Here is a 24,012-nt window from a genome sequence, read left to right on the forward strand (position 1 = left end):
GCTTATATACTGTTGACGTTCTTCAAAACTGGCCGACGTGGCGAAGGAAATGGCCAGGCAATGAACATTCAGTCCACATTGTGTAGACGACTGATCAGCAGCGGCATCGTCTGCCTTGGAGGTTGGCATTTCCTCAAACGGACCTTCGTCCTGCGGCAGAACGTCATTTGTCAAGCAGTAAAAAGCAGTTGCATTTGTGAGTGGGATGCAGTGCGGTAGTTAGTTCAGCTATTGCTTCTAACCCGAATCCTTCGGCCCATTCAACACCACTACCTGCCGAAAGGAGGAATTATACCATTCGGGAGGCTTGTGGCAAGCGAGAGGTGTGGATGTCCGCATGCCTTACTCAGCGCTTAAAGCAACTTCAACTCTCGTCATCACGAAGACTAAGAAGCGGCCGACTGCCTCTTGTGCTCATCCCAGACGAAGCTGGTCCATTTCGAAAACAACTTCTTCATTCACCAAAACCGTTACCAATCTTTGCTCATCATGGCCGCCGCGCGAGCGCTGTTGCTGTACGGACAGGCGATGGCTCTAATGATGGGATCGCAATACATCGAGCGACACCAGCGCGTTGTCCTGCTCGTACCGGTGTGGGCGTCGCTCGGCCTCGCCTTCAAGGACATTGCCCACATACCGTCCTTCTTGGGGCTGAACGTGCAGCTTGGCATGCTCATCATCATTACCCTCCTTTACTGTCCGATACTACTCGCATCCTCAGCCAAGACCTTGGACATCAGTCAGCCCCGCTGGGATCTGCCGGTGGCGTACCGGCGTTTCAACAACCCTCGCGGACTGCCAACAGTATCCTTGGACCAGCCAGTGGCACCGCTTCGCCGTCGGTTACAGTTCGTGGCGTCCGGCGTTGTGAAAGTGATACTTATCCTGGCCTCACGAGCGGTCTTTGACCACATGTTGGCACCTCACCTGGCTACATTCACCATCCACGACTTCTCACCCGCGAAGGAGTGGATGGTCCGTCGGTTGCTGTCTGGCGAAATCTCGGCGAGCGACGTCTTCATTCGAACATATGTGGCCCTGTCGTGGATCATCGAGACCTACTCCCAACTCACATTGTGCCATATAGCGCTGGCCTTTGTGTTTGTCGTCATCTTGCAGATCGACGAGCCTGAGGAGTGGCCTCCTTTGTTCCGATCTCCACTGGAGGCCTTCACTCTTCGGCGTTTTTGGGGCGTTTTCTGGCATCGTCTAATCACACCGTCGGCTGCCGCCTGGGCGCGCAGCATTGCGAGCCGACTGCCGCTCCTGAGGAGCCACCCAATACTGGCGAAGCTATTTACCGCATTCTTCGTTTTCACCACTTCTGGGCTGGCGCACGTGCTGGTCGGATGGAGGCTCGGCGACAAGGCCCTAGAAAGAGACCTGTTCTTCTTCTGGGCAAACTTTTTCGCGATCGGCATTGAAATCGCACTATCGAAACTTGGCAAAGGATTCAACAGGGACCCTTCCGTCCAGTTGCTCAGCAGGATGCTTGGCTATGCTTGGGTTGTTGGCTTTTTCGTGCTGACTGTGCCTCACGTCCTGTTTCCCAAAATGTATTACGCAATCCGTGCTCAGATGTTTGTTCGCATGTTTGAGAGCACCGAGAAGTAGTGAGTTGAGGTAGCTGACTTTGATGATACAAAACATTCCAGCCGCAGATGAACTTTCCCGGGACAATCGTCGCAACAGGCGAATCTGTGCGCTGGAGAACTTTGGCCGTCAATTCAAACAGTCTGCGGCATTTTTGCAGTTTCTCATAAACTCATAGCCCATTGCTGGAGTGACGGCTGCCTATTCCCGTGTTGAATGATGATTTTAGAAGTCTTTGTGGAGCTCTTGGTGTTCGGCCGGAGAAGACTGTGGATTACAGACTATAGTCCAACCTTAATCCACCATTATCGGCCGCCTAATGGGGTACGTAGGATCTGGTCGAGCCAAGACGACGATCAGCGTACAAGAGTAGCTTGGCGGCGAGCGGCTGACGTGTGCTCTTAGTCTTGGCACTAGGCATCGACGTCGGTGCAGAACTGGATGAGATGAAGTTCTCAATTGAGAAGGTCGGGAGCGGAGCGGAACGGCACGGCGCGTCCAACGCAATATGTGGCGCAATCGAGTTGGCGAGCCTTGATTGTTGCAGGGCGGCTTAGTCTGGATCTCGTCAGATTTCTGTACAGTCTGGTAATGAGATAGAAGACTCGAGGTGTTTGGAGACGATCTTCAAGTTACCTTGATGAGCCGCTGCAGGATACGCCGAGATGCCAAGCGCGCCACTTTGTCTCAGGTCAGGACGATTGTGTGTTCTTCACAGGCTAAATTGGATGGATGCTGGTCAGTCGTCGGACAACATGAAGTTGACGAAGTGATGAAGACGACCAGGTCACGTGCACTGATATGCCAAGTTACTCCGCCTACCTACCCTGTGGCACCCCGGCTGCGGTCCATCACGAAATCGCGATTTACGACCAACTGGATCCCCCCACTTTCTCAATCGTCCTCCTCCAACTGCCAGTCATCTCGCTCAGAGAAAGCACGGCCATCCCGAGCCACATCGTCGTAATCCCAGACTCACAGAATTTGATGAAGAAATCATGCATGATCGTGAGATTGCCACCGCCGGCAACGCGTAACTCACGAGTCCCCAATTTGGCTGACGTGAGGGCATGGGATACCAGCTCTCGGTTCGAACGCCGGGTGGTCCTGATCGTCTATCACATCTACCATGTACTCTTTTTTGTATTGCAGATGCCAGGCGCATCCTCAGATCTCGGCAACAAACTTCCTGCCACAAACCTGGTTCGGCACCGGTGGAACTACACGACACTACGTATACGCTCACCCGTTAAGTTAACCCCCCTCACCCTTGACTTGTTGACACATGGAAAACGACGACATTCCATGCCTTGGAACTTGGAATCAGTTTTGGACGGCAGAACGCTCTCGTTCGACATTCGATTCGCTTCTGCTGGGGAACAATGCTACGTGGACGGAAGTTGAAATTCTCTATTCCCGAGAATACAAGCAAACGACTTCTAGGTCCGCCAAGCGGTAGTCATATATGGCGCCGTTTCCACCCCCAACACTCGCCCAAGACTCGACACAGTGTTGCACAGGACGCCACCCAGTAATCCTTGCGGAATGCACCTCCATGATGTTTGAAAGAGCTCGACTGTTGCCATGACCGAGAATTGCCGAGAATCTCCAACTGCTCGCGCATGTTCATGCGCATGGCAAGCCGTTCGCCTCGTTGGCGGCGCACTGCGCACACAGAGAACCTGGCGCGTAGGAAGGCACACTCATTGTGCAGCCGTGCTCGTTGTGATGCCTGCAGAGGCCGTTGGCGCGAGAGTTGATGCGCAGATGCAGTGTGCTAGGCTGCACATGGAGTATGTCGCCAGTGGCCTCTGTTGTCGCCCAAAGGTCTGAGAGCAAGGCGGGCAATCGATTGCTCATGTTGGGCACAAGTATCTGCGTTGCTGCTCGGTACAGGTATGATCATGGAAAATGCTGGGATCTCGCCGCTTCTTAGGTTATGCTGCGCGGCAGTTGCTGGGTTCAAAGGTGGTTTCGAATTGTTGGCGGGTTTTTGACCTTGCCAGGCCAGGCCAACCGCCCTTTATACGTACTTCACCATCCAGTGCATGACAAATATAGGGCTGAAGAGGTCTCGGCTAGAAGTCATGCATCGCAAGGTACGGCTTAAAGCGTCGACGAGGCACTCTTACGGGTTTCCTGATATCCATGCCGGGGCCGTGCTTTGTAGGATGGAATGTCCAATTCTCCCTCCCTTACGACAACCGAGCTAGCTCAAGAGCGAGACACAGAAGGCGTCGCGGTGGACAGTGACGAGTCATCTGTCGCTACCGTTGCGTGAGTGCGCGCAGTCGCCGGTCAGCAGAACAGACTCGGGTAGGATGGTGCGCTCTCACTGCCACGAGGCGAGTCAGCTTGTCGAGTACACGCAACTCATAATCTGCGACAATCAATATTCGGCCACTGGCTATTGGTCGTCCAACCTCCAATGGTCCCGACAAAGTGGTGACCAATGAGACATCAACGCCACACTCCCTCAGACGCACAGCGCCTCGCTTGGTAACTTACACGAACATTCTGGAAACCTCCTTAAATGTGCGAGCTGAAAAGATGTCATTTCAGGAACGCGCAGATCTCGGAGTGATCAGCTCGTCTACTCGTGTCGCTATTCTTTGTGGATGAGAAACTAGCCTGGGGTCCTCGTGAGACATCCGAGACCCTTCCGCACTTGTTCTCTCACGGTCTCGACGCCACAGGAATGCATAGGGAGCAGACTGCCGATGCAAATGTCGAGGCTGTCGGTGTGCCGCATCAAATTGCATCTGGAATCTTGTTGCTGCACGGCTACGCTGTTTCGTAGCCCTCTAAATTACGATGGGCGTGCAGTGGTGGTCCAGGCGAGGCTTCCCGCAAAAGCAACCACAAGTCCACAACACACTGGAACTCGCCCATAGTGTGTCCATATGCAGCACCCTCTGCCGCCTGACGAGCCAACAAAAATCAGAAAGACTTCGAGATATACCAATAGCAAGTCCACTTAAAACGGAATTTTCCTGGCGGCTGTATCTTCCTGGCCAGCCTGGACGACCATGCGTCGCTGCATGGCACGCACTTATCGACCAGCCAACTGGATGGGATGTCTCGGCTGCAGGTAGCCCATCAAGTGGCACTTGGCATGTGAATTGCACTTCTGCACCGGTTGGTGGCTTCACAATCTATTGGCCAATATTGGTCTTCCACCAAACAGAACAGAAGTATTCCAGATCAACAGGTCTGGTTTGTTACAGGCGGCCGGAACTACTGTAGGTATTGAAGACGACTAGGGTCTGGGTCACAGCTCACTCAGCGCACCTGTGCATCAAGGAAGCTACAGACACCTTAGTGTGTGCGTCGATTGAACCAAAGCTACTTACGAAACCTAGGTCTCTCGTGCTCACCTGCTGTACCCACACCGAGGAAACATGCGGACACCTGCCTTGCCACCCACCTTTCTTAGCTGGATTTTTCGCCCAGGAAATCGAACAATCGACATCCCCACACGCAATCGAAGTATGCTTCCAGGCATGTCAAGCGCTGCCTCTGTGGCTGGAACGTCGAGGATGGACGTATAGATCGATGCCGCCGTTTTCCCTGCCTTCCGCGCTATCTTGCTGTCTTGAGGTGCACCGCCGAGTTCATGAACGTTGTCCCGCGACGTTGGCTGCCGTTTGCAGAACACCCGCTCTTAGGCTCGGTCCAACGGTTATGCTGTCTACGCAGTAGGCTTTGGAAAATTTTATCATTCAAACTGCTCAAGCTGGATACATGCAGATGTGAGCTGGATCAGGCCGCTACTACAATATATTTGGCCAGCGCATTCTATGTCAAGATGCTGGTGACCTAGACACTTCGAACAAGAGGTAGTCCAAAAGCCAGCTTCCACCTGGATTTTTCCAGATATCAGCACTCCATCTTGTGTCGATGGCGTTCGCGCAACTGGCTGAACCAGTTCAGTGCGGCCTCATTCGCTGTCATCTCCATTGGAGGTGGCCCCCAGACTGGGGCCAAAGCTACCCCAACCTCTGGTACTGAGTAGAGCCTGGGTAAGTTCCAAGACTATATGTATACTATTCTCCGAGGAAACATTGCTTATATCTGAGTTGGGAGCCTCATGGTGCAAATTATACCCAGATTTGTCGAGAAGCCTATAGCATGAAGACTCGACGCGCACTTGGACATCTGTAGGATGATATCGCCAAGAACCCATCATCAGGCTTCGAAATTGGAGATCTTGAAGCCCCCGGGGCACAGCTTCTGGAAGACCTCGTGCGGATCATACTTGGCCGCCGCCGCCTTCATCTTCTTGATGTTGTCGGCACCATAGCTTCCGAGTGGATACTGGCTGCTGTCCGCATGATTCAGATATACCCAGTCGAGGTTAACCCCCTGGAGAGTTGCTGCAATTTCGCGAATCTGCTGGATACAAGCGTGAAACTTGGGTCGCGCAAAAGCGTCCTGCTCCAGGGTCTTTGCCATCACGACGGGGAGGAACAGTATACCATTGTCCTTCTGCCGCTTCATGCCCATCACGTTGCCCTAGCTTCAACGCAGCGCTGTCCGAAAACTGCAGGCAAGGGCTGGAACAAGCATTGAGTGATAAAGTCGCCATCCGGGATGAACGCCGTTAGCCCTTCCACGAGCTGGTGATGCAGATCCGACGCTTTGGAGATGATCCGGGTGTTGTTTTTGAAGCAGCACGTGAACCATGTATCACTACAGAGACATGTGTTAGCACGCGTTGAGCCCGGGCATGGGCATTGAATCTTACTAGTAGACTAGTTGGTAGGTACGTTGTACTCAAAGGCTATCTCTGAGACGGTGGTCACCTTGATAGTGTTTATGATCTCTGGCAGGGCCAACTACTTTTTATATGCTGGAGGCTTCTTAATGCCGGCCAAGTTCGCATAGAGGGTGGCAACGACGATATCCTTGAAGTCTGGCATATGGGTGAAAATGGTAACCAGGTTGCTGTTGATGTATTTGGGCACATTGTCAGTGAATGACGATAAGACCTCAATGGCACCAGAAATCGCCTGCTTCGGGAAGAATGTCATGCCACCCCACACCTTGTCATATCGAATGTCCGTCATGGTGAACCCGGTAGCGACGCCAAAGTTGATTGAGCCGCCCTTGAGGGCGTGAAAGAGGTCTGTATTGGTCTGCTCGTCCGCGTTCACCACGGTGCCGTTAGCGAGGACGACCCGGTACGAAACGATATTATCGCATGCGAATCCCTGACGTGCGGTGAAGAAAGTGTTTCCGCCACCGAGCAAGAGACCAGCGGCTCCAACATTGCCCCCACGACCACCAGTGACCGCGCGCCTATGCTTGTCGAGCTCGGCATAGACCTCGCGCTATCGGCAGCCAGGGCCAATGCTGGTCGTCTCGGTGTCGAAATTGTACACTGTCTTGTTCAGGCGAACGAGGTCACTCGTCACTCCGTCTTGGATGTTTTTTGATCCCGCCCAGTTGGTGTGCCCGCCACTCCGGACGCCGAACTTTTGACCAGCAGCAACAGGGGCTTTGACGGAAATTGCGACTTCTTCCGCCGATTGTGGCTGTACGGTACACGCGGGCGTAATCTTGGCGCTGTTTGACCAGTACGATTCTTGTCGGGCCGTGAAGTCGGCGTCTGTGGGAGACAGTATACGCGACTGGAGGCCTGCAGAGATGAGGCCTTGGGCCTGAGGGATTGCCGGTTGAAGTGTGAGAATGGCCATGGTCAAATGCAAGTGCACAGTTCCCGCCTAGGTTAAGAAGAAGGCGATCACAACAGAGGACGACTGCAGGTATCAAGTTTCGCTCCGATGTGATCGTCAGTCCTTCGGTCGACCGACACGTTAAATTTTGGGGCCCACGGTCAGTATATATGCCGACATGATGGCCATCCACCTCCGAACAACTTGTCCATGCCCCTTGTTGGCGGCTTTGCTTCCGCCAGCCAGCTTCCATGTTGGAGACAGGACTGCATTGTCACATGCATGCATGGATAGTGCATACAGATTACGGCCTGTATTGACCCCCGGTGCCTGCGCTTGCGTTCTTCGCGAGCTGCCAGGGTTCATGTTCTGAGTATTTCAACTTTCGCCCCCTCAACCAACACAATTAACAACCAACAAGTTGACAGCGCCCAAGACCAACAAGGACGACAGCGGAAACCGACAAGAGATGCCATTGCTGGATTCAAAAAGCCGACAAGACTGCCCGTGTCAACAGTGACACCCCGTGTGAATGATCACTAATCCCTCATCCATGTCACAGACCTGTCTTGGAGAAGTCGACAGGTCAATTAGCCAGGACTCGGGACCGCAATTCGGTACTATGGGGGCTCACTGGGATCATGAAGAAGCTGTTGAGCCCTTTGGGAGTTGAGACGCGATGAACCTGTCAGGCCATCTGCAAGCATCTTCGCAAGCAACCAACAGTCATGGTTTCCGCGGAGTAGAGGGAGATGCCTTTTCCTCGCATCATCTCAACTTAGCAGGGACCCCTTTCTACCTAAGGTACTCATCAGCCGTTCTGTTCTTTTGAACAGCTATTCGCGCTCATCTGCACTTCCATAATTACACCTTAAGCCCTTTCCGCAGCGGAAATCGCCATGGGTACTATAGTCAACGGCATCCCAGTCGCCATTCCGCCACCCAAAGAATATGAAATCGACTTCGATAACCCTCAACGCAATAGCAAAATCGAAGCGTACTGGCTGTCTGGCGTTGGAAACTCGCTGGACCTCCTGGATGTTGGCTTCAACCCGAGTATCACTGACATGACAAGATCTGCTTAGGCGTTTCCTATGTGTGTGGAATACAGCGCTCGGACTGCACGCGGCGGTTGCTCGGATGCTAACCTGGCACAGGTGTTTTCGGTCGTTCTTCAAACGCTCATCATCCGTGAGTGCCATCATCGAGCAAGCTTTGTTCCAGGACTAACCGCTCTAGAGATGATTTCGCTCGCGGTGGCATGGGCACACATGGCTGGGAGATGCCGAATTCAAAATTCGCCCTATTTATACGAGCGAGCGCTGTACCTGCTCCCGATCCTCTACAGTCCCGTACAGTGTGGCGCCAAAATGTCAGTGCTCCTTGTCTGTAGACGATTTACGCCGCAGAAATGGTTCCATGTTGCGGTCTGGTTCACGGCATTTGTGGTCGTCGGATCGTCTGTCGCCATCACATTTGTCACCAACTTCCCCTGTCGACCAACTCGAGCGGCGTGGGACATGACCATCACGGACTCGGAATGCATTGATCGAAACGCTGTCTACAAGGCTACGGCAGCTCTTGGCACCATCACAGATACGATGGTACTCGCAGTGCCTATCCCGGTCGTGATACCCTTGCAGATCTCGATGCGGCAAAAGATTGGGCTGCTAGCTTTCTTTGGGATTAGTGGAATGTAAGTCAACTTCGTTGTCTCTCGGACGATGGGAAGCTGACTCGGGCCTGCTGGGACTGTCCTTACGTCTGTCATGAGACTTGTGGCGTTACTCAACTCCATTGGTGATGAAGGACCAATCTTGGGGCGGCGGCCCGGTCCTTCTCTGGATGTAAGAGTCCAGTCTAACTACGTGCCCAACCCGCAATCGTCTCTAATTCATGGCTAGCTTCGCCGAGGCCGGTCTCTCCATAGTATGTGCCAGCCTCTCCGCGATCAAGCCCTTTATCAAGCACATTCCACCTCGGATTTTGGGCACGACCATCGTCGAATAGTCACGGTGGCTCTGTTTCTCTAACCCAAACGCCCCGCCTACTATCGGAGAGGTACCTACAAGACACCAGAAGAAACGCGAACGATATGAACGGCTCGATGAAGGGGTCATATACCCGCTGGAAGACTGTGACAAGTGGGAAGGTGTCCAAAGACCGTGGCTCTAGTGTTCATGTTGCTGAGGCACGGCAAGACGGTTGACAAGGGTCTGCCCACAGTCAGGGCTCTGGCTTTGGCTCGGAGAAGGCTCTTGTACAGAGACGTCCTGGATCCTGGTTAGTTTCATGAAGTGCGATATCCAGCATTGGCTTATGATGATGGTCTTGAACGACTTGACTCGCATGTCAAATGACAAAGGTCATCATGCCGAGATCCCACCAGGCTCCCGTTAAGCGACAGAGTATTTTGTTACAAATCAACGCATGATCGACTCCTGCGCGCGTGGGCGTTAGCTTGTGCCTTGAAGTCATTGACGAGCATCGGACTCCGTACAAGAGTCCTCACTCCCTCATTACCGTCCTTGGCCATTCACGCGGTGGTGGTGCAATTGCCTGTTCTGGTAGGAGCAGATCTTGGCGCCGACAGGGCATTGCTATCAAAGCTTCAGGTCTAGGGCAGCATAGCGACTATATAAGAAGCCACGAGGTTACTCCTCTGGGAAGATGAGCTGCACAGTTCTCGGTCGTTTACTCTCATCAATTATCGAACCTCTCCATTGCAGTCAGCGTTGCATTCCACCGTCAGGTACCATGGCTACCACCACACCCAACCTCGTGCTTGGCATGTTTTGTGTAAGTCATGAGAACAATTTGATCAGACACCAAGCGCCCATCTTTCAATGAAACTGATCAAATTATGTACTCAGGTTGGAGATTTATCTACCATGGCCACAGTTCGATTCGACAAGCCCGAAAAAGTCAAGGACCTCCTCGACGCGTTTGCAGCCAGGGGATACGACCATCTCGACACGTCACGCATGTACGGCGCGTCCGAGGACCGTATGGGCGCGGTATCAGCGGGTGATCGGTTCACTATTGATACAAAGGTCACATCCTTGATACCCGGTGCGCACACCCGCGACAAGGTCCTCCGGGAGATCGACGCCTCGCTGGAGAGCCTCAAGATCCGCACGATCAACACTGAGTACCTCCACGTCCCTGATCGGGACACAGATCCTTTAGAAGCATGCGAGGCGGTGAACAAGGCCTTCAGGGAAGGCAAGATCAAGCAATGGGGACTATCAAACTACACCGCGGACGAGGTGGAGGACTTTGTGAGGTTGTGCGAGAAGCATGGCTACGTGAAGCCTAGCGTATACCAGGGACATTACAACGCGGTTGTCCGAAGCAACGAGGAGAAGCTCTTTCCGGTGCTACGAAAGCACGGCATGGCATTTTATGCGTTTAGTCCGGCGGCTGGTGGATTGTTTGCCGGCAATCATCGAAACGTTCGGCCAGGCAGTCGCTTTGACCCATCGGTAAGTCCGACGCTCACTTCGCATCGAATCACGGGAGACGTGGCTCACCTGCTGATCATCTCTTTGCTTAGCATGGCCCCGGGGCTCTCTATGCGGGATTTTATTTGAACCCTTGTATCTTGAATGCGGTCGAGGAAGCTGTGTCGATGGCGTCCAAGTACGGGATCAGCGGACATGCGGCATCGCTGCGCTGGACGGCGCATCATAGTGCCCTGTCCAGGGCTCATGGGGACTCTGTCATCATCGGCGTCTCCAGCATGGAGCAGCTGCATTCAAACATTGATGCAATTGAGGCAGGTCCGCTGCCAGAGGACGTGATGACGGCATTTGGTGCCATTTACAAGGCCACTGTGGAGGGGGACGAAGTCATTTCTTACCACTTATAAGCGAGGATGGTGGCCTGACCGGCCGCTAGCCATTTATAGTAGGAGCACATCTTGGCAGGGCTGAGACATCATGCGACATGCCTGGGTCCTGTCCTGAGGTCTTGATCCTCCCAGGGGCCCGCGAGGCTGACAAATTGGGAATGGAGGGATGGGGGACTAGCTTGGCAGGGGATGCAAAGGATTGAGGCTATGCCATCATGATTAAGAGTCGTCTGCCAGAAATTGAATCAGGACTAATTTCTTTCCAAAACGAACCATTCGATCTCCAGACATGACTGACTTTGTCGTGATCTCGCACCCAGGCCAACCTGCCTCGGCCAAAACAAAGCGCAAGGCGCACTCCCATGCGGCTCGGGCTGCGCACGCTCGAGCCCGCAGGCTCGAGGTCAAAAGGTACACTCAGCAGCGGGTAAGAACTTTCAATGAAGCCAGTGATGACGAGAGCTTGAGTCGCAACTGTCACGCCGTCGGTGGGCGACCTGGTTCATCAGTACATGTTCCCGCCGTTATCACAGGCGCCTTTGAGCATGAGCCACTCCGCGATTTCTTGCAGACCTTGACCCACAGTGAGCACAAACTCTTCCATCACTGTAAGAAAATCTCTTTGGGTCCGAAAATCAAGATGATGGAAAGCTGACCAATTGTCGCGCCCGTGTAGACATCACCATAGTCTTTCCTGGTCTCAACGCCACCTGCCCTGTACTGACGCAGGTATCCTCTGGAGCGCGGAGTCTAGCTGAGAATTGGCTACTGTTCTCGTCTACAAGCTTCCATTTTCTGAGAGGGTTCCTGCTGTCCGCTTGTCGGCATCTGGCCATGGCATATCCGGAGGCAGGGTACGAGAACGTTGCTCAGCAGTACAAATGGAGATACATCCGGGCTCTTCAGCAAGAGTTGGCTGTGGGCCACGGTCTTATATCTGCCGCTACGGCTACGCTTGCGATGGTCCTCGTCTTTGACGACGTATGTGTACATGTTTTGCAGAGGATTCCGCCCAGACCACGCTAAAGCTGAGGCTAATAACAAGACAGATCTCGATAGGAGACTTTGCAACAGCAGCGCAGCATGCCATGGGCGTCGTTCAGATAGTCCATTCTGTGGGAGGTTTCGCGTCCATGGAGAAGATGGGATCGTTCGTCCGGTACAATCTGCTAAATTGCGTATATGGCAAGGAGTTGCGTGAATGGAGTCCGCGACTGACGCACCCCGACACATTGCGGCTATTGGGCATGCCTGAACAGGCACTGGGCGATGAAAGTCTACTTTTTAGTAGTTTCACTTGATTCAGTAGGGGGTGTATGTGGTATGAAGTTCCATGTACATACGCAACATGAATACATCCTGGCCTGGCTAGAGAGCCATCCGCATGCACGCCCCTTAATTGACGGATCAGCAACATCACATGGGATCCCATTGCACCACGGACTATGCGTTTGTACAATGCACTGAGCACCGAGGAGTATTCATCCCATGCCGGCTTTAGGTATTGGTGGCTCTTCCTACTACCAAAGCGGGAAGATAGTGAATCACCCCGAAGCATACTTGTCTCACCCCTCTATGAGTTTTTAATGCCGGTACGAGGTGTCTACGCCGATATAGGGCCAGAGAACCACGAAGAATTCGTCAAAAATGCCCCTAGTCAGCCAAGTACTGTTAGTTATTATCTAGAAGCAAGCGACAAATATTGACCTGCGCGTAGTATGATCATACCTTCTCTGCTTAGCATGGCCTAGGGCTGAAAGGTAGCGCTTTCCAATCTCAGCCAGTCCTGACTAGTAAGGTTCGTATCTACCTACCTTAGGTAAGATTCATCTCAACTCAAGTGGCAGCTGCAACCGTCACTCTCGATTCAGTTGTTTATTGAGGTACCTAGTGCTTAAGGTCAAGATGGCCCCGATGCTCTCCCTTCCGTTCTCTTCTCTCCCTAAATCGCCGTTCCACTAATTTCTGTATCGTGTCAAAATGGCTTTCTTTGATAGCTGGAACGACGTCTGGGTTTTCCTAGTAGGAAACCTTGTGGCACATTATCTCGTTCGTCTTCTTGACCGGCTCGGGGTTGCCATCCCAGACCGTTACTTTCCTCCTCCTCCTCCACCACCACCTCCCTCGTCTCAGCCTGCGTCCTTAAGCGACTCCCTGCTTGAAAATATCCTAGAGGCGATCCAAGCGCAGACCAAGGCCATGGGTGAGCATGCAGATGTGTCTGCAAATTTCCGAGGCCAGTACACGACTGGCTGAAGCGTTTCAGACTCTAACAGATAGCGTGCAGGACCTGGCTGAGGCATTGCGTCAGCCGTCCTCGATGACGGATTCTCTGTGACCCTTTTGGGTACCTATAGGGCATTGGGCTCTAGAGATCCGTTCCCGACCCGCTGGCAGTGCAGACAGTGGTGAGCACGGGAGTGGACACCAGATGTAGCAATCTGAAGCCGTCTGACGCCGACGCACGGCACGGCCTGACCGACCAGGGTCGTGGGACATCATTCACAATGGTGCCCCCCCAGCAAGCGCTCGCGACCTCATCGTGGTGCTGGGGTCTAGTAACCTGCGCTCCAGCAGCGCGGGTGAATCCAACGCGAGCTGCATGACAATGGCTGAGACCACCAGTACAGCCCCTATCGGTATTCTTCCTCGCTGAAAATCCACAGTTTCTTGGTTTCGCGCCCAAGATTTCGAAGCAAAACTCCAGTCAGCCGTATGACCAACGCCAATGCAATCGATCCGCTCTTCCAGAAGATTACAAACTCCATAGGCCGGGCACACTCCCGTCGACTACCATCTTACAACAACACGGACGCGACTCGCTATGAGTTCACGAGGTTGTACTTCGAGACCCTTCGGGGCTTTTCGTCAAGAGTCCCAGAATCGCTGACTCCATCACATAATTGGCAACAAGGGGGAGCCTCAGGTTTGTCACTCCACCGTGTCGGGCGCGACACCGCTGACACGCTACACAGGAGAAGACAGGACACCAAGTATTTATTGGCTAGCGACACCTGCGTCGCGTCATGTACAGCGAGATGTTATGTTTGTTCAAGTAGGACGCCTCCATCGTAGAGCGATGTCAAGGTTGGTGTCATGGGAATCGGCAGCAGTGCGTCACGTCGTTCGCTGCTAAGGGTGACTGTTTGGCAGTGCCTGATCTTTGCTAAAGAGCTGTTGGAGCCTGTGAAGGATCCAAGCATCAAGGAAAATACCATCCCCTTTTGAAGTGACGCTTGGTATTGCGCTTAGTTACCCAATGCTGTGGGCGCTTGACTATCATCAAGCCGTTTGGTTCAGACTGTCCCACATTCTCTTGACTTCGCCCGATGGAAAAACATTCAGATCGTTTTCATTGCCTTTGCAAAGTGGGTTGTAATACTTGCCTCTTCCCACAGATGCTTCCCACTTCCAGTCGTCCTCATCACGACATGCTCCGAGGAGGTGGTAGGACACCATGGTCACTCGCCAACCAGCCGGAACAACTTCGTAGTACACCTGCGACAGTTGTTCAGAGGGTGAAGAGGTAGTGGAGGGATAGAATGTGACTCTTACACCTCCCGGGGCAGTTGTTGAATAAATTGGCTCTCGCGCATCGGCTTGTCGTATTGTAATTGTATAGTCCATCAAGCAAACGTTGCAAGAGCCCGAGCCATTCTCGCATGTCCTGAGAACATCAATACCCGCAAGCCCGGGGACATGTTGCCGACTGTTTCTCCATGGGCTGATCAGATCCAAAGGGTCTGTCATCACGTGGTGGCACAGTCGATATCGGCCCTCGTTAATTGCTTCTCGTACACTATAGCCCCCACCTTGTAACTCGTGGCTCACCTGCAGAATCAGTTCGCCGTTGACTATCCTTGCGTCTGGGCTCTGTAGCCACAACGGGCCACCAACCCAGCTCCAGACCCACCTAGGGGTCCTGAGAATGCACAAAAGTAAGCCCCGTGGTGCCCCGTACAGATATCGATTCGTGCCGAGACGCGCGATGACACGTTCACTGTATAAGAAGATTAGCTTGCTACAGACGGTCAGGCAATTTTGCTTCTTACAGAGTTTGCCCATCAATAAAGTCAAGCGTGAACGGCCGAGGGTGGCGGCAGCGCTGCTTATATCGCCACGCGGAGAGCCCATCAGTCAAACACGGGTCAAAAGCATGCGACTTCTGACAACCCAGGCAATGGTAGTATTGGTGTTCCAGGTCCTTTTCCAGTAGAGTGAGCAGCCCCTGCGTGATTTCGTCGTGCCTTTCGTGGAGGCATTGCTGGAGGAACCTGTAGAAGGCTCCGCAGGTCAAGGTAAGGGATCCCAATGATACTACGTGCGATTCAAGATAAGCAGTGATCTCGAGCAGAATTTCCACCGGCAGCTGAAGGATGGTCGGAGGAGGGTGGTCCTGGATAGGCTAGTCCTGGACACGAAGGTGCCGAACGAGCCGGGAGAGGATATTACCCATGACGACTTTTGCTATAGTTTTTGAAGATGCTGCCTGTGCTGAGTTCAAATACTTGATGGGATAGTAACTGATAGTCTTTTCCCTTTTTTTCTTCTTTTTCCTTCTCTTTTCTTCCTTTTTTTTTCATTAAATTCGAGTCGCTGCGAGCGGTTGAAACTTAACAGATTTTTCAGTTGCAAACACGTGCACATATTTGTGACTTGAAATACAAATTTGATTAGGGCTAGTTCTAGACAAGACAACATGACCGTTTACTGACCGTGTACGGATGTGGTATGGTGGCCAACGGGAACACCGGACACGGCTCACGGACTGGATCACTGGAGCCGCGACCGGGACCGACCTCCGGAGCGGACCTGGGGTGGAGATCAAGCGGTGGTCCGGCCCCGTTGAGAGGTCCATGTCTTTCTCCTGCTTCGGAATGAAATGCAATATAGTGGACGAGGCTGCGTTGACACTTGAAACGCGAGGCATGTCTGACTTGTTCCGGGATTGCACGGTTTCAGTGAAGCGCATCAGAGGGGAGTTGCCCATGTGTCGTCTCTTCTGAATCGATTTGAGCAGCTGCGTCGCTGCATCTCCCATCCGCCTCTCTAACAAGTGATGGCTGCGATGATGCGTTGCAGCTATCCACTGATGCAGCATTTAATCACGATGAGATGCGTCATTTTCTTATGGGGCTTTTGCCACATTGGGCGCTTGCGACACCGCGCTGAGACAAGTTTCGGCATCAGCGCAATGACGTGCATCGCGTCTGCGAGCCAGACGCGCTGATGGGAATGCAATGAGGCGGCTTTGTCCTTTGTACATGCATGGCAGGCTAGCAGAGATAAGCTTCGTTGGTGAAGATTGCTCATATGTAACTGTTGGTATCAAAGAATCTATAGACAGGACCAAGCGCCGCCTGGTCTCTCTAAGGCGGAAGATGTCATATGTAAAAAGTGGTCTCCAAACGTCCGTCCCCTGCGAAGAAAAGTCTATCAAGCAGATTGAAGTAAAAGTAGAAGGAGTGGCGCATGACGCGACAACATTTTGTCGTGGAACCACCAGGGTTCGAGGAGACAGCCACTGGGGACCCCTAGGCTGCTGTGCTTAGAAGATGGCGGCAACGACAGCGGCAAAAGCCATGGCCATGAAGCCAGTCTGGGCAACAGAGGTAACACCGGCGCCGGGGGTGTCGTCGGTGGGCAGGGTCGAAGGAGCGGAGGCAGTGTCCGAGGGACCCTCGGGGACGTCAGTGGGCAGGACGCCGCTGCTGGTGGCGCCGGGGTACTCTGTAGGGCCGTGGGAGGTCGAGTTGTGCGAGACGGACCAGACCATGGTAGTCTTGGAGCTGCTGCTGGTGCTGGGTGCAGGGGTGTTGACGCTGACGACGGCAATGGTGGTCTCGATGATGGGGGTCTCCATCGTGGTCTCGGGCTCAGGCTCGGGCTCGGGCACGGGCTCGGGCTCGGGAGTCGAGGTGGTAGTCTCGGGAACGACGGAGGTGGTCTCAGCGACCACGCTCGAGGTCGTGTGCCACAGAGGGCAGTCAGTGGCGGTAGGGTTGCACTGGGTGATGGTCCTGGTCATGGTGGTGGTCGAGGTCATGGTGGTGGTGCCCTCAATCTGAGCATGCGCGCCAGCGGCGGCAGCGACAGCGGCGATTCCCGTGGTGAAGCGCATGGTGAATGGTGGTTTGCAAAAGTTGTCTCGAGTGGTAGAAGTGAGATACGCGACCGGCGACGGTATGCTTCGCTTTGAAGTTGGAAGAGGGGGTATCAGAGAGCAAAGGTACAACTGGAGCGATGCCTGCGTCGAGAATGAGCTTGTAGACGAGATTGAAAAAAAAAAAAAAAAGAATGTCGGTGCGTCGTGAGGGGCGAAGAAAAGAAGAGACTGTGCAGAGATCGCAACGAGTGAGAGGGAGGACGAGAGAGCGCGATATTAAAACTCTGTCGATCCATCCATCATGCGCCCCAGACGCATTGACAGGGGGACGAGAAGAGTATAGCGTCAGGCACAACCGAACAAGGGACAGTAGACGCACAGTGCTTGCTGCAGGCACCGGCATCCAGGCCCAGGGGCGCGCCAAGCGTGGACTGGCGTCGCAGATGGAATCTAAGTGGGCGTGTCGTGGCAACACTAACATCTCGGCAAGCGGGCAGCGTTCCGGAGCACAGTCTCTGATCAGGCACGCACAGTACACGCAACATTGGAGGACTGGAGGCGGCACGCGGCAGACGGATGCCTCCCTCTGTGCTACGCTGCGTCGCAAATTGTGTCAATCATTGGCTCCCTCTCCCTCTACATACGCAGCCCAACGGATGGATGAACAACACACTCGGCAGACCACCTCCACTCGCAGGTTCACTCACTGCCAGCTCATCACCGCCCTTTTCTGGTCCCTCGGAGAATTGACAATAAGGTATTGGAGCCGCCCGAATCGCGGCCGTGACCCGTCGCTAGCTTGGCCTTGCCCTGGCGGACCCATACATAAGCGGGCTGTAACGATAGCGCGGGACGCATTTCTAATCGCATAGTTTGCAACGTCCACGATAGTGAGGACATTCCGAGGTGGACGTGCTGAGAGAATGCAAGTCGCGAACCGTCATCCTCGGCAGCCGAAGCATGCCTTCTCGGATTCCCAGCGCAACCGGGCGCAATCGGGCTGGGCGTACAGAAAATGTGCTCTCGCGTCTCTGAACTGTTTGTTGAGAAAGGGAGAGACGGACGGCCGCTTCCCCAAGCAGGGCAGGCTTGCATCAGATCCCCGCCCCTGGTGATCCGCTCATTAACGCTGCTTGTCTAGCTTGCCAATTGAAACCACGAGGGCATCAAAATTGCCTACGAGGTCGAGGTGGGGATAAACAGCATCAGAGCGGCGCAAAGCAAAACAATTCCAATTTTGGATTTGCTATGGTGCACACTTTCCAGGTGCCGATGTGACAAGCATCCAACAAGACCAAACATGAGTTTGAGTATTGAGGCCTCCTTATTGTTGCCTACCTGGAGGCAGACAAGCCAACGTCGCCTTGACCTCTTCGCAGCTGTCGGGATCACTGTAAAACGTAGCCCCGAGTCGTTCTAAGCACCGGCAGTGTTCGTCCATGTCGGTCGTGGGCGGAAGATCGTTGTATTGGTTCATTTGCGCCTGGTCGGGCTTGAAAACCCAGACACCGCCCGCACTAGGCCATCCGAGGAGCGTCGGTAGTGCAGTGCCGGTTATCTTCAACCTGTGCGTCTCATTTGACATTTTAAAGACAGGATGTGGAGGGAAAAGGGGTTGATGAGTCGGATATCAACAATGTGAAGGAAATGACAGCTAGACTGGTATGGTGTGTTTCGAGAAGCACAGTACATAGCTTCAGCTTTTGACTGGGCGTAAGGATGGCTTCCAAGTCGTAGCGTCTCATAGATTGATAAGGCAGCCAACAAGTGGACATTGTATATACGTGCTTCGACATACAGACAATCGGCGACGTACTAGTTGAGTTTCGAGCGGGGTCTTTCCCGCTTCCGTGTGCCTGGTTGGATGTATATCTACCTACCCTGTAGTGTGATCCGCTTAGTCGACGTTCGCGTTGGTTTGATCGTGGCGGCAGCAACTCCCTCAAATTGATTAAGACTCGAGTTTGATGATTTGAAATGGATGAAAATAGATGTGGCGAAACCCCTGCCTTTTCCTCTAGGTTGTATAAAGTGTGGTGTTCCTCACTATAATCAGGATTGCAGCTGCCCCTGTTGGTGGCACCAGGAGAAGTTCAAAAGAGGATGCATTTTGAGCAGTGGCAGTATCTTCCAAAACTTACTAGTGATGAGTATTATTGGCCGAACCCTTCCCGCAACGCGTAGCATCCCAGATCACAGAAAGCTGGTGTAATCCTCGACTGGGTCAATTGATCGTCACAGAGCGTTGCACGCACCGCACTGCGATGCCACCTTCCACTCTCCCTTTTAATGTTGTGAGCTGTGCTCGAACAGACCTTTTATTTTGACTTTCCTCCATATAGTTACTTGGGAGTATCTAATCTGCCTAAGTGCCGTGAGCTAGATGCAGTAGCCTGATTATTTTGAGCTCCACCCCGTCTCGAGCTTATCTCGGGCTCCCGGCATGACATCGGAGTCCGTGACGGTCTCTACACGTGTAATCCGTGTACCTAGTGCCGACAAACTTCAATTACTCGGTTGATAATTTGCCCCTGAGCCTACTACCGCCTAGCAACTGCATACCCTGCTAAGCTCATCCACTTCATGTTGATAAGTAAAAGTGGCAACAGTCGATGAATACTTTAATATATATCATGTCCTCGCATTTCCCTGTGCAATGACCAAATATCAACCTCATTCTTCAAGTATTTCGACAACATGAACAAAGTATGGCGTGCCCTCGGCATGTCCCCTGCCAAGACTGCACCCCCCGCGTGTCGAGACGGACGAGATCTACCCTCTCCACATGTTAGACGATACCAAGACGCTCCGGGGCATTGTCGTGACTTGGACGCTGCGCTTCAACGATGTGCTGGATGCGGACAAGCTCCACAGCTCGCTCTCGGAGCTTTTGGAGATTGGGGATTGGAGGAAGATGGGGGGTCGCATGAGGATGAATGTGGGTGACGGCATCTATACTCCCTGAATTTGACGGTCAAAAGCTGCTTCCTATGCATAGGAGAGCGGTGCCCTGGAGATCCACGCTCCGCGGTCGTTCACTGCCGAACGTCCTGCGGTGGCATACAGTCAGGAAACCCTCGCAGTTAATATCGAAAAACACGAGCTGGCGAGGGCACTCCCAAAAGCTACCGACAGTGCCTCTGTCCAGCCGGGATCCGGAGACTTTCGGTCCTTTGCGGCTCGCCGGAGACTCTAGACGATTTCATCTACCACGACGTCCCGCAGCTGTCGCTGCACATCACCCTATTCAACGACGCGACTCTCGTCCCCCTCTCATGGCCCCATACGCTCATGGACGTCATGGGCCAACAGGGCCTGTTGCGCGGCTGGTCCATGGTGTTGGCCGGCCGGGTGTCCGATGTACCGCCTGTTCTAGGTGCTCGAGAGGACGCCATCCGTGCAGCTGTAGATGCACCAGTGGAGGCCAAGGAGAACTTCAAGGTCGGACAGAAAGCTTTGAAAGGATGCGGTTTCGCCGCATTTGGGCTGCGATTTGCCTGGGACATGATGCGTGACCCCGTCCCTGAGTCGCGCACCATTTTCCTGCCTAGCAGGACTGTCGCCGAATTGCGTCGTCAGGCGGAGAACGACCTCGTACTAGGGGCAGACGACGAAAAGCCCTTTGTCAACAATGGAGATCTGCCCGCAGCATGGGTGGCGCGTGCATTGACATCGTCGTTGCCACAACCTCGGCCGGTGACTGTCCTCCATGCCCTCAACGCTCGATTCAGACTATCATCGCTGGTCAATTCTGCCGGTGTCTACATTCAGAACATGGCAGTGGCAGCCTCTGCATTCCTACCTGAGGATAGTCATACGAAGCTTCTGGGGCACGTCGCCTTGGAGAATCGGCAGCATCTAATGGAGCAAGCGACTGAAGGCCAGGTCCTCGCCTTCGCTCGCGAGCTCCAACAGAACACAAAGACAGGCGGCGACCCCAATATCTTGTGCGGTCCTTCCGATGCCGTGCTGCTGCCCTTTACTAACTGGGAGCGGGCCAACATCTTCAACGCGAAGGACTTTAGCCCTGCGGTTGTGCATGCAGGTGAGACGGGGCCGTCGAGAAACAACCCCTGTGGGACGACTGTGTATCACCATGCGGACTCGATGCGATCGAGCCCTGCAATGAGAAGTGTGGTTGTTGTCTTGGGAAAAGACCGCGGCGGGAATTACTGGCTCAATGGAATTCTGCTGCCATCGACTTGGCTCAAGATTAGGGAGGAGATTGAGAGGATGAGAGGGGCCTACCATGATCAATTGGTATCACAAGCTGCGAAGAAGATAGTCAGAGCTAGGATGATGGCCGAGAAGTTCCTCCAACATCTCCATCTCGTCTCTGCTTCCGCCATACTCTAGTATACCGCTACGATATCTTTCCCATGCGGGTTGGCTCCGCGGATACCGGACAAATGTATTCTGGTAAATATCCGCAGCGAAGACAGCAGCGCTATGCGCATTGAGTATCAGTACTGTAGAAGAACTGGCCTTCAGCTGACATAATAGAGTTATGAATAATAGCCAGCATCCATGCTGGAGACTAGATGGTGGAAGGCGGGCTGGGGATGTCCTCGATTCTCTTGGTCGGGATTGGGTAATAATTGCAACCTCTCCATAATATCATTGAAGATGGTCCCGGTGTCTAGATTCAGACACTTCTCGTGTGAAGAGACATTGTGGACAGCCAAAATGAAGCGAGCAAAGGCACTGTGGAAGGTCATGTTAGGAAAGGTTGGCATAGACAGGTGCATAGATACAGCAGACGTACAGTTGCCGTAGAAGCCACAAAGCCCTCTTTTTACTCCGAATTTGCACGAAAGGATCTAGCAATTCATCGGGTAATGTTTCAGACGGAACTTCTTGTCCGGGGTTCTTACGATGCCACTCCGACAGGTGGGCCGGGCTTGCTGAGGAATAGTGACAGCTCATCTGTTGTAGCTCATTCTTCGTCCAACACCAATTCTCGAGCATGAATCTCGGCACTTCGAAGAAATCCGGGGGCATCCTATGTCCATGGAAACGTACCGTCAACGTTCTCGTTACGAGGTCGTGCATGCCGTGTCCTAGTTCGTGGAAGAGAGACGTCATCTCACTGTGCTTGAGCAAAGCACAATCAGAGGCTGTCGGACGAGGAAAGTGGCACATGAGAAGACCAGCAGGGTATACCCTGCTGCCGTCCTCTTTGACATAGCCACATTAAAGACTGACATTTTGCGAACCTTTATGCTTGTTCGGTCTCCACAGCAAGTCCGTGTAGAGATAGCCAACAAATTCACCATGAAAGGCCTCTCTTGCGTCCCAGACAGCGCATATCTGAACGTCGTCGTGCCGAACTGCGATGGCTGTGTGTTCAGATTCGAGCGATTCGAACCGAAGTTGAAGACAAGAGGCAAATATGTTGAGCATGGTGGCTACTGTTGTCTGCAGCGGAAAATATTCCGCAATCTATTTCTGATTGACCTTGAGGTCTCCGAGGACAAGGCAGCGGTAATAGTCATAGTCCCATGGCGGCATGTGATCACTGCTTTCCGAGAGGTCCAGGTTCCTCTTGGCAAGCAGTGCCTGCATCTCCTTTTCCCCCTGTGGGAGGAGGACTTGTTCAAGCCCATTCAGAAACGTATTCACCCACTCTGCGGACTTTGCTACGCGGGTTTCCAAACGAAATGCCGCGTGACTGCTACAGCCGAGTAGGCGCGCTTTCTCCTCACGACAGAAGAATCTGCTTGAACAAGTCCACATTCTAGGGTAGCTTTTTCTCGTTGGCAACGCACATCTTCTTCCGCGTGGCCGGATTCTTTGCGTATTGCATGACAGCATTGCCATCCGCTCGTATGAAGCGAACAAATCTCATTTCTTCTTTGTCGGCTTCCTCTTTCGCTAGTACAAAACGGGCAAGATCCTGGGCAGACACTCCGTCGAGCTCGTTGAGCGAAAGCCACAGTCCTCCATCATCATTCCTTAGGTTCTGTTTGTACTGGAGACGTAGATGATCAATTTGATTCCTTTTCTCCAGATAAGGCTGGATCTAGTCTTCGCTTAACCTACCGTGCCCACTTCTCGTGAATGACTGAGGAGGCTTTCCAAGTACTTGGCAACTTTAAAATGGAGGTTCTCTGCCTTTGTTTTGACCGCTTCAGCGAGTAAGTAAAGGTCTCTTCTCTTTGTAATATCGGACTCGGCCTCGCGCATGAGCCGGACAGCCTCATCCTATGCTTCGCGAGATGCCCGGTCCGGGGAAGCGTAGCGCAGCATAGCGATAACAGCCATCTGAGTCTGAATTTCATTTTCCACGCAAATGAGAGGGCGAGCCACATTCTCGAAACGGGCATCGCAGAGGCGAATGGTGCCCACACTGTTATAGACTTCAACTTTTTTTTGCATGATCTTTTCCGTGGTAGACACGATCTCTTCGGCTGCCATGATGCGAGGCAACGCCTGCGGTAGGATTGAATTTCTTCCGGTCGTGCACATTTTCGGTCAAGATTGGAAGTGCTGTACTCAAAAAACCAAAACAAAAAACCGTGCAAGGTGAGGTGGCTTTGAATACGTATGGGGGATCAAGAGAAAGCTTTGTGTTACAGTCAACTGATTTGGGGACTGTGCTTGACCCGTCATATATGCTCAAAGTAGGCAAATGAGATAAAACTTGCTCCTCAACTATGATGAACCGTTGTTCAGGCAACCAGAAACACTCGGATTAACACTCGAAAGGGTACGTAATCAAAACCCCCCATAGCACTGCGTCGCTACATAGCTTGACGGCGATGGGACATAGGCCGGGCGAA

The 24,012-nt window shown here is 53.1% G+C and overlaps 6 protein-coding genes across 6 annotated transcripts; 3 read left to right on the forward strand and 3 right to left on the reverse strand.

Moving 5' to 3' along the window:
• Positions 1-489: 489 nt before the first annotated feature.
• Positions 490-1,614, forward strand: J7T54_007917 (uncharacterized protein; the record flags this gene model as incomplete). The annotated part of the gene is made up of 1 exon (XM_051502494.1): positions 490-1,614. The coding sequence occupies one exon, from the start codon at positions 490-492 to the stop codon at positions 1,612-1,614; it is 1,125 nt and encodes a 374-aa protein (XP_051365680.1).
• Positions 1,615-5,781: 4,167 nt separating this feature from the next.
• On the reverse strand, positions 5,782-6,099 carry J7T54_007918 (uncharacterized protein; the record flags this gene model as incomplete). Its single annotated transcript, XM_051502495.1, has 1 exon — positions 5,782-6,099. The coding sequence occupies one exon, from the start codon at positions 6,097-6,099 to the stop codon at positions 5,782-5,784; it is 318 nt and encodes a 105-aa protein (XP_051365681.1).
• A 332-nt stretch (positions 6,100-6,431) lies between these two features.
• Positions 6,432-7,292, reverse strand: J7T54_007919 (uncharacterized protein; the record flags this gene model as incomplete). Its single annotated transcript, XM_051502496.1, has 2 exons — positions 6,432-6,926; positions 6,996-7,292. 2 exons carry the CDS (start codon positions 7,290-7,292, stop codon positions 6,432-6,434), a joined length of 792 nt encoding a protein of 263 aa, XP_051365682.1.
• Positions 7,293-10,028: 2,736 nt separating this feature from the next.
• On the forward strand, positions 10,029-12,425 carry J7T54_007920 (uncharacterized protein; the record flags this gene model as incomplete). The annotated part of the gene is made up of 8 exons (XM_051502497.1): positions 10,029-10,070; positions 10,145-10,756; positions 10,828-11,053; positions 11,445-11,551; positions 11,696-11,732; positions 11,801-12,105; positions 12,174-12,302; positions 12,384-12,425. The coding sequence occupies 8 exons, from the start codon at positions 10,029-10,031 to the stop codon at positions 12,423-12,425; spliced, it is 1,500 nt and encodes a 499-aa protein (XP_051365683.1).
• A 4,247-nt stretch (positions 12,426-16,672) lies between these two features.
• J7T54_007921 (uncharacterized protein) lies at positions 16,673-17,245 on the reverse strand (the record flags this gene model as incomplete). Its single annotated transcript, XM_051502498.1, has 1 exon — positions 16,673-17,245. The coding sequence occupies one exon, from the start codon at positions 17,243-17,245 to the stop codon at positions 16,673-16,675; it is 573 nt and encodes a 190-aa protein (XP_051365684.1).
• A 2,770-nt stretch (positions 17,246-20,015) lies between these two features.
• On the forward strand, positions 20,016-21,586 carry J7T54_007922 (uncharacterized protein; the record flags this gene model as incomplete). Its single annotated transcript, XM_051502499.1, has 4 exons — positions 20,016-20,168; positions 20,229-20,364; positions 20,427-21,275; positions 21,387-21,586. The coding sequence occupies 4 exons, from the start codon at positions 20,016-20,018 to the stop codon at positions 21,584-21,586; spliced, it is 1,338 nt and encodes a 445-aa protein (XP_051365685.1).
• Between the last annotated feature and the right edge of the window lie 2,426 nt (positions 21,587-24,012).

This window comes from Emericellopsis cladophorae (genome assembly GCF_022114955.1).
Source record: "Emericellopsis cladophorae strain MUM 19.33 chromosome Unknown NODE_3_length_1261782_cov_116_963312, whole genome shotgun sequence".
Lineage (NCBI taxonomy): Eukaryota > Fungi > Ascomycota > Sordariomycetes > Hypocreales > Bionectriaceae > Emericellopsis > Emericellopsis cladophorae.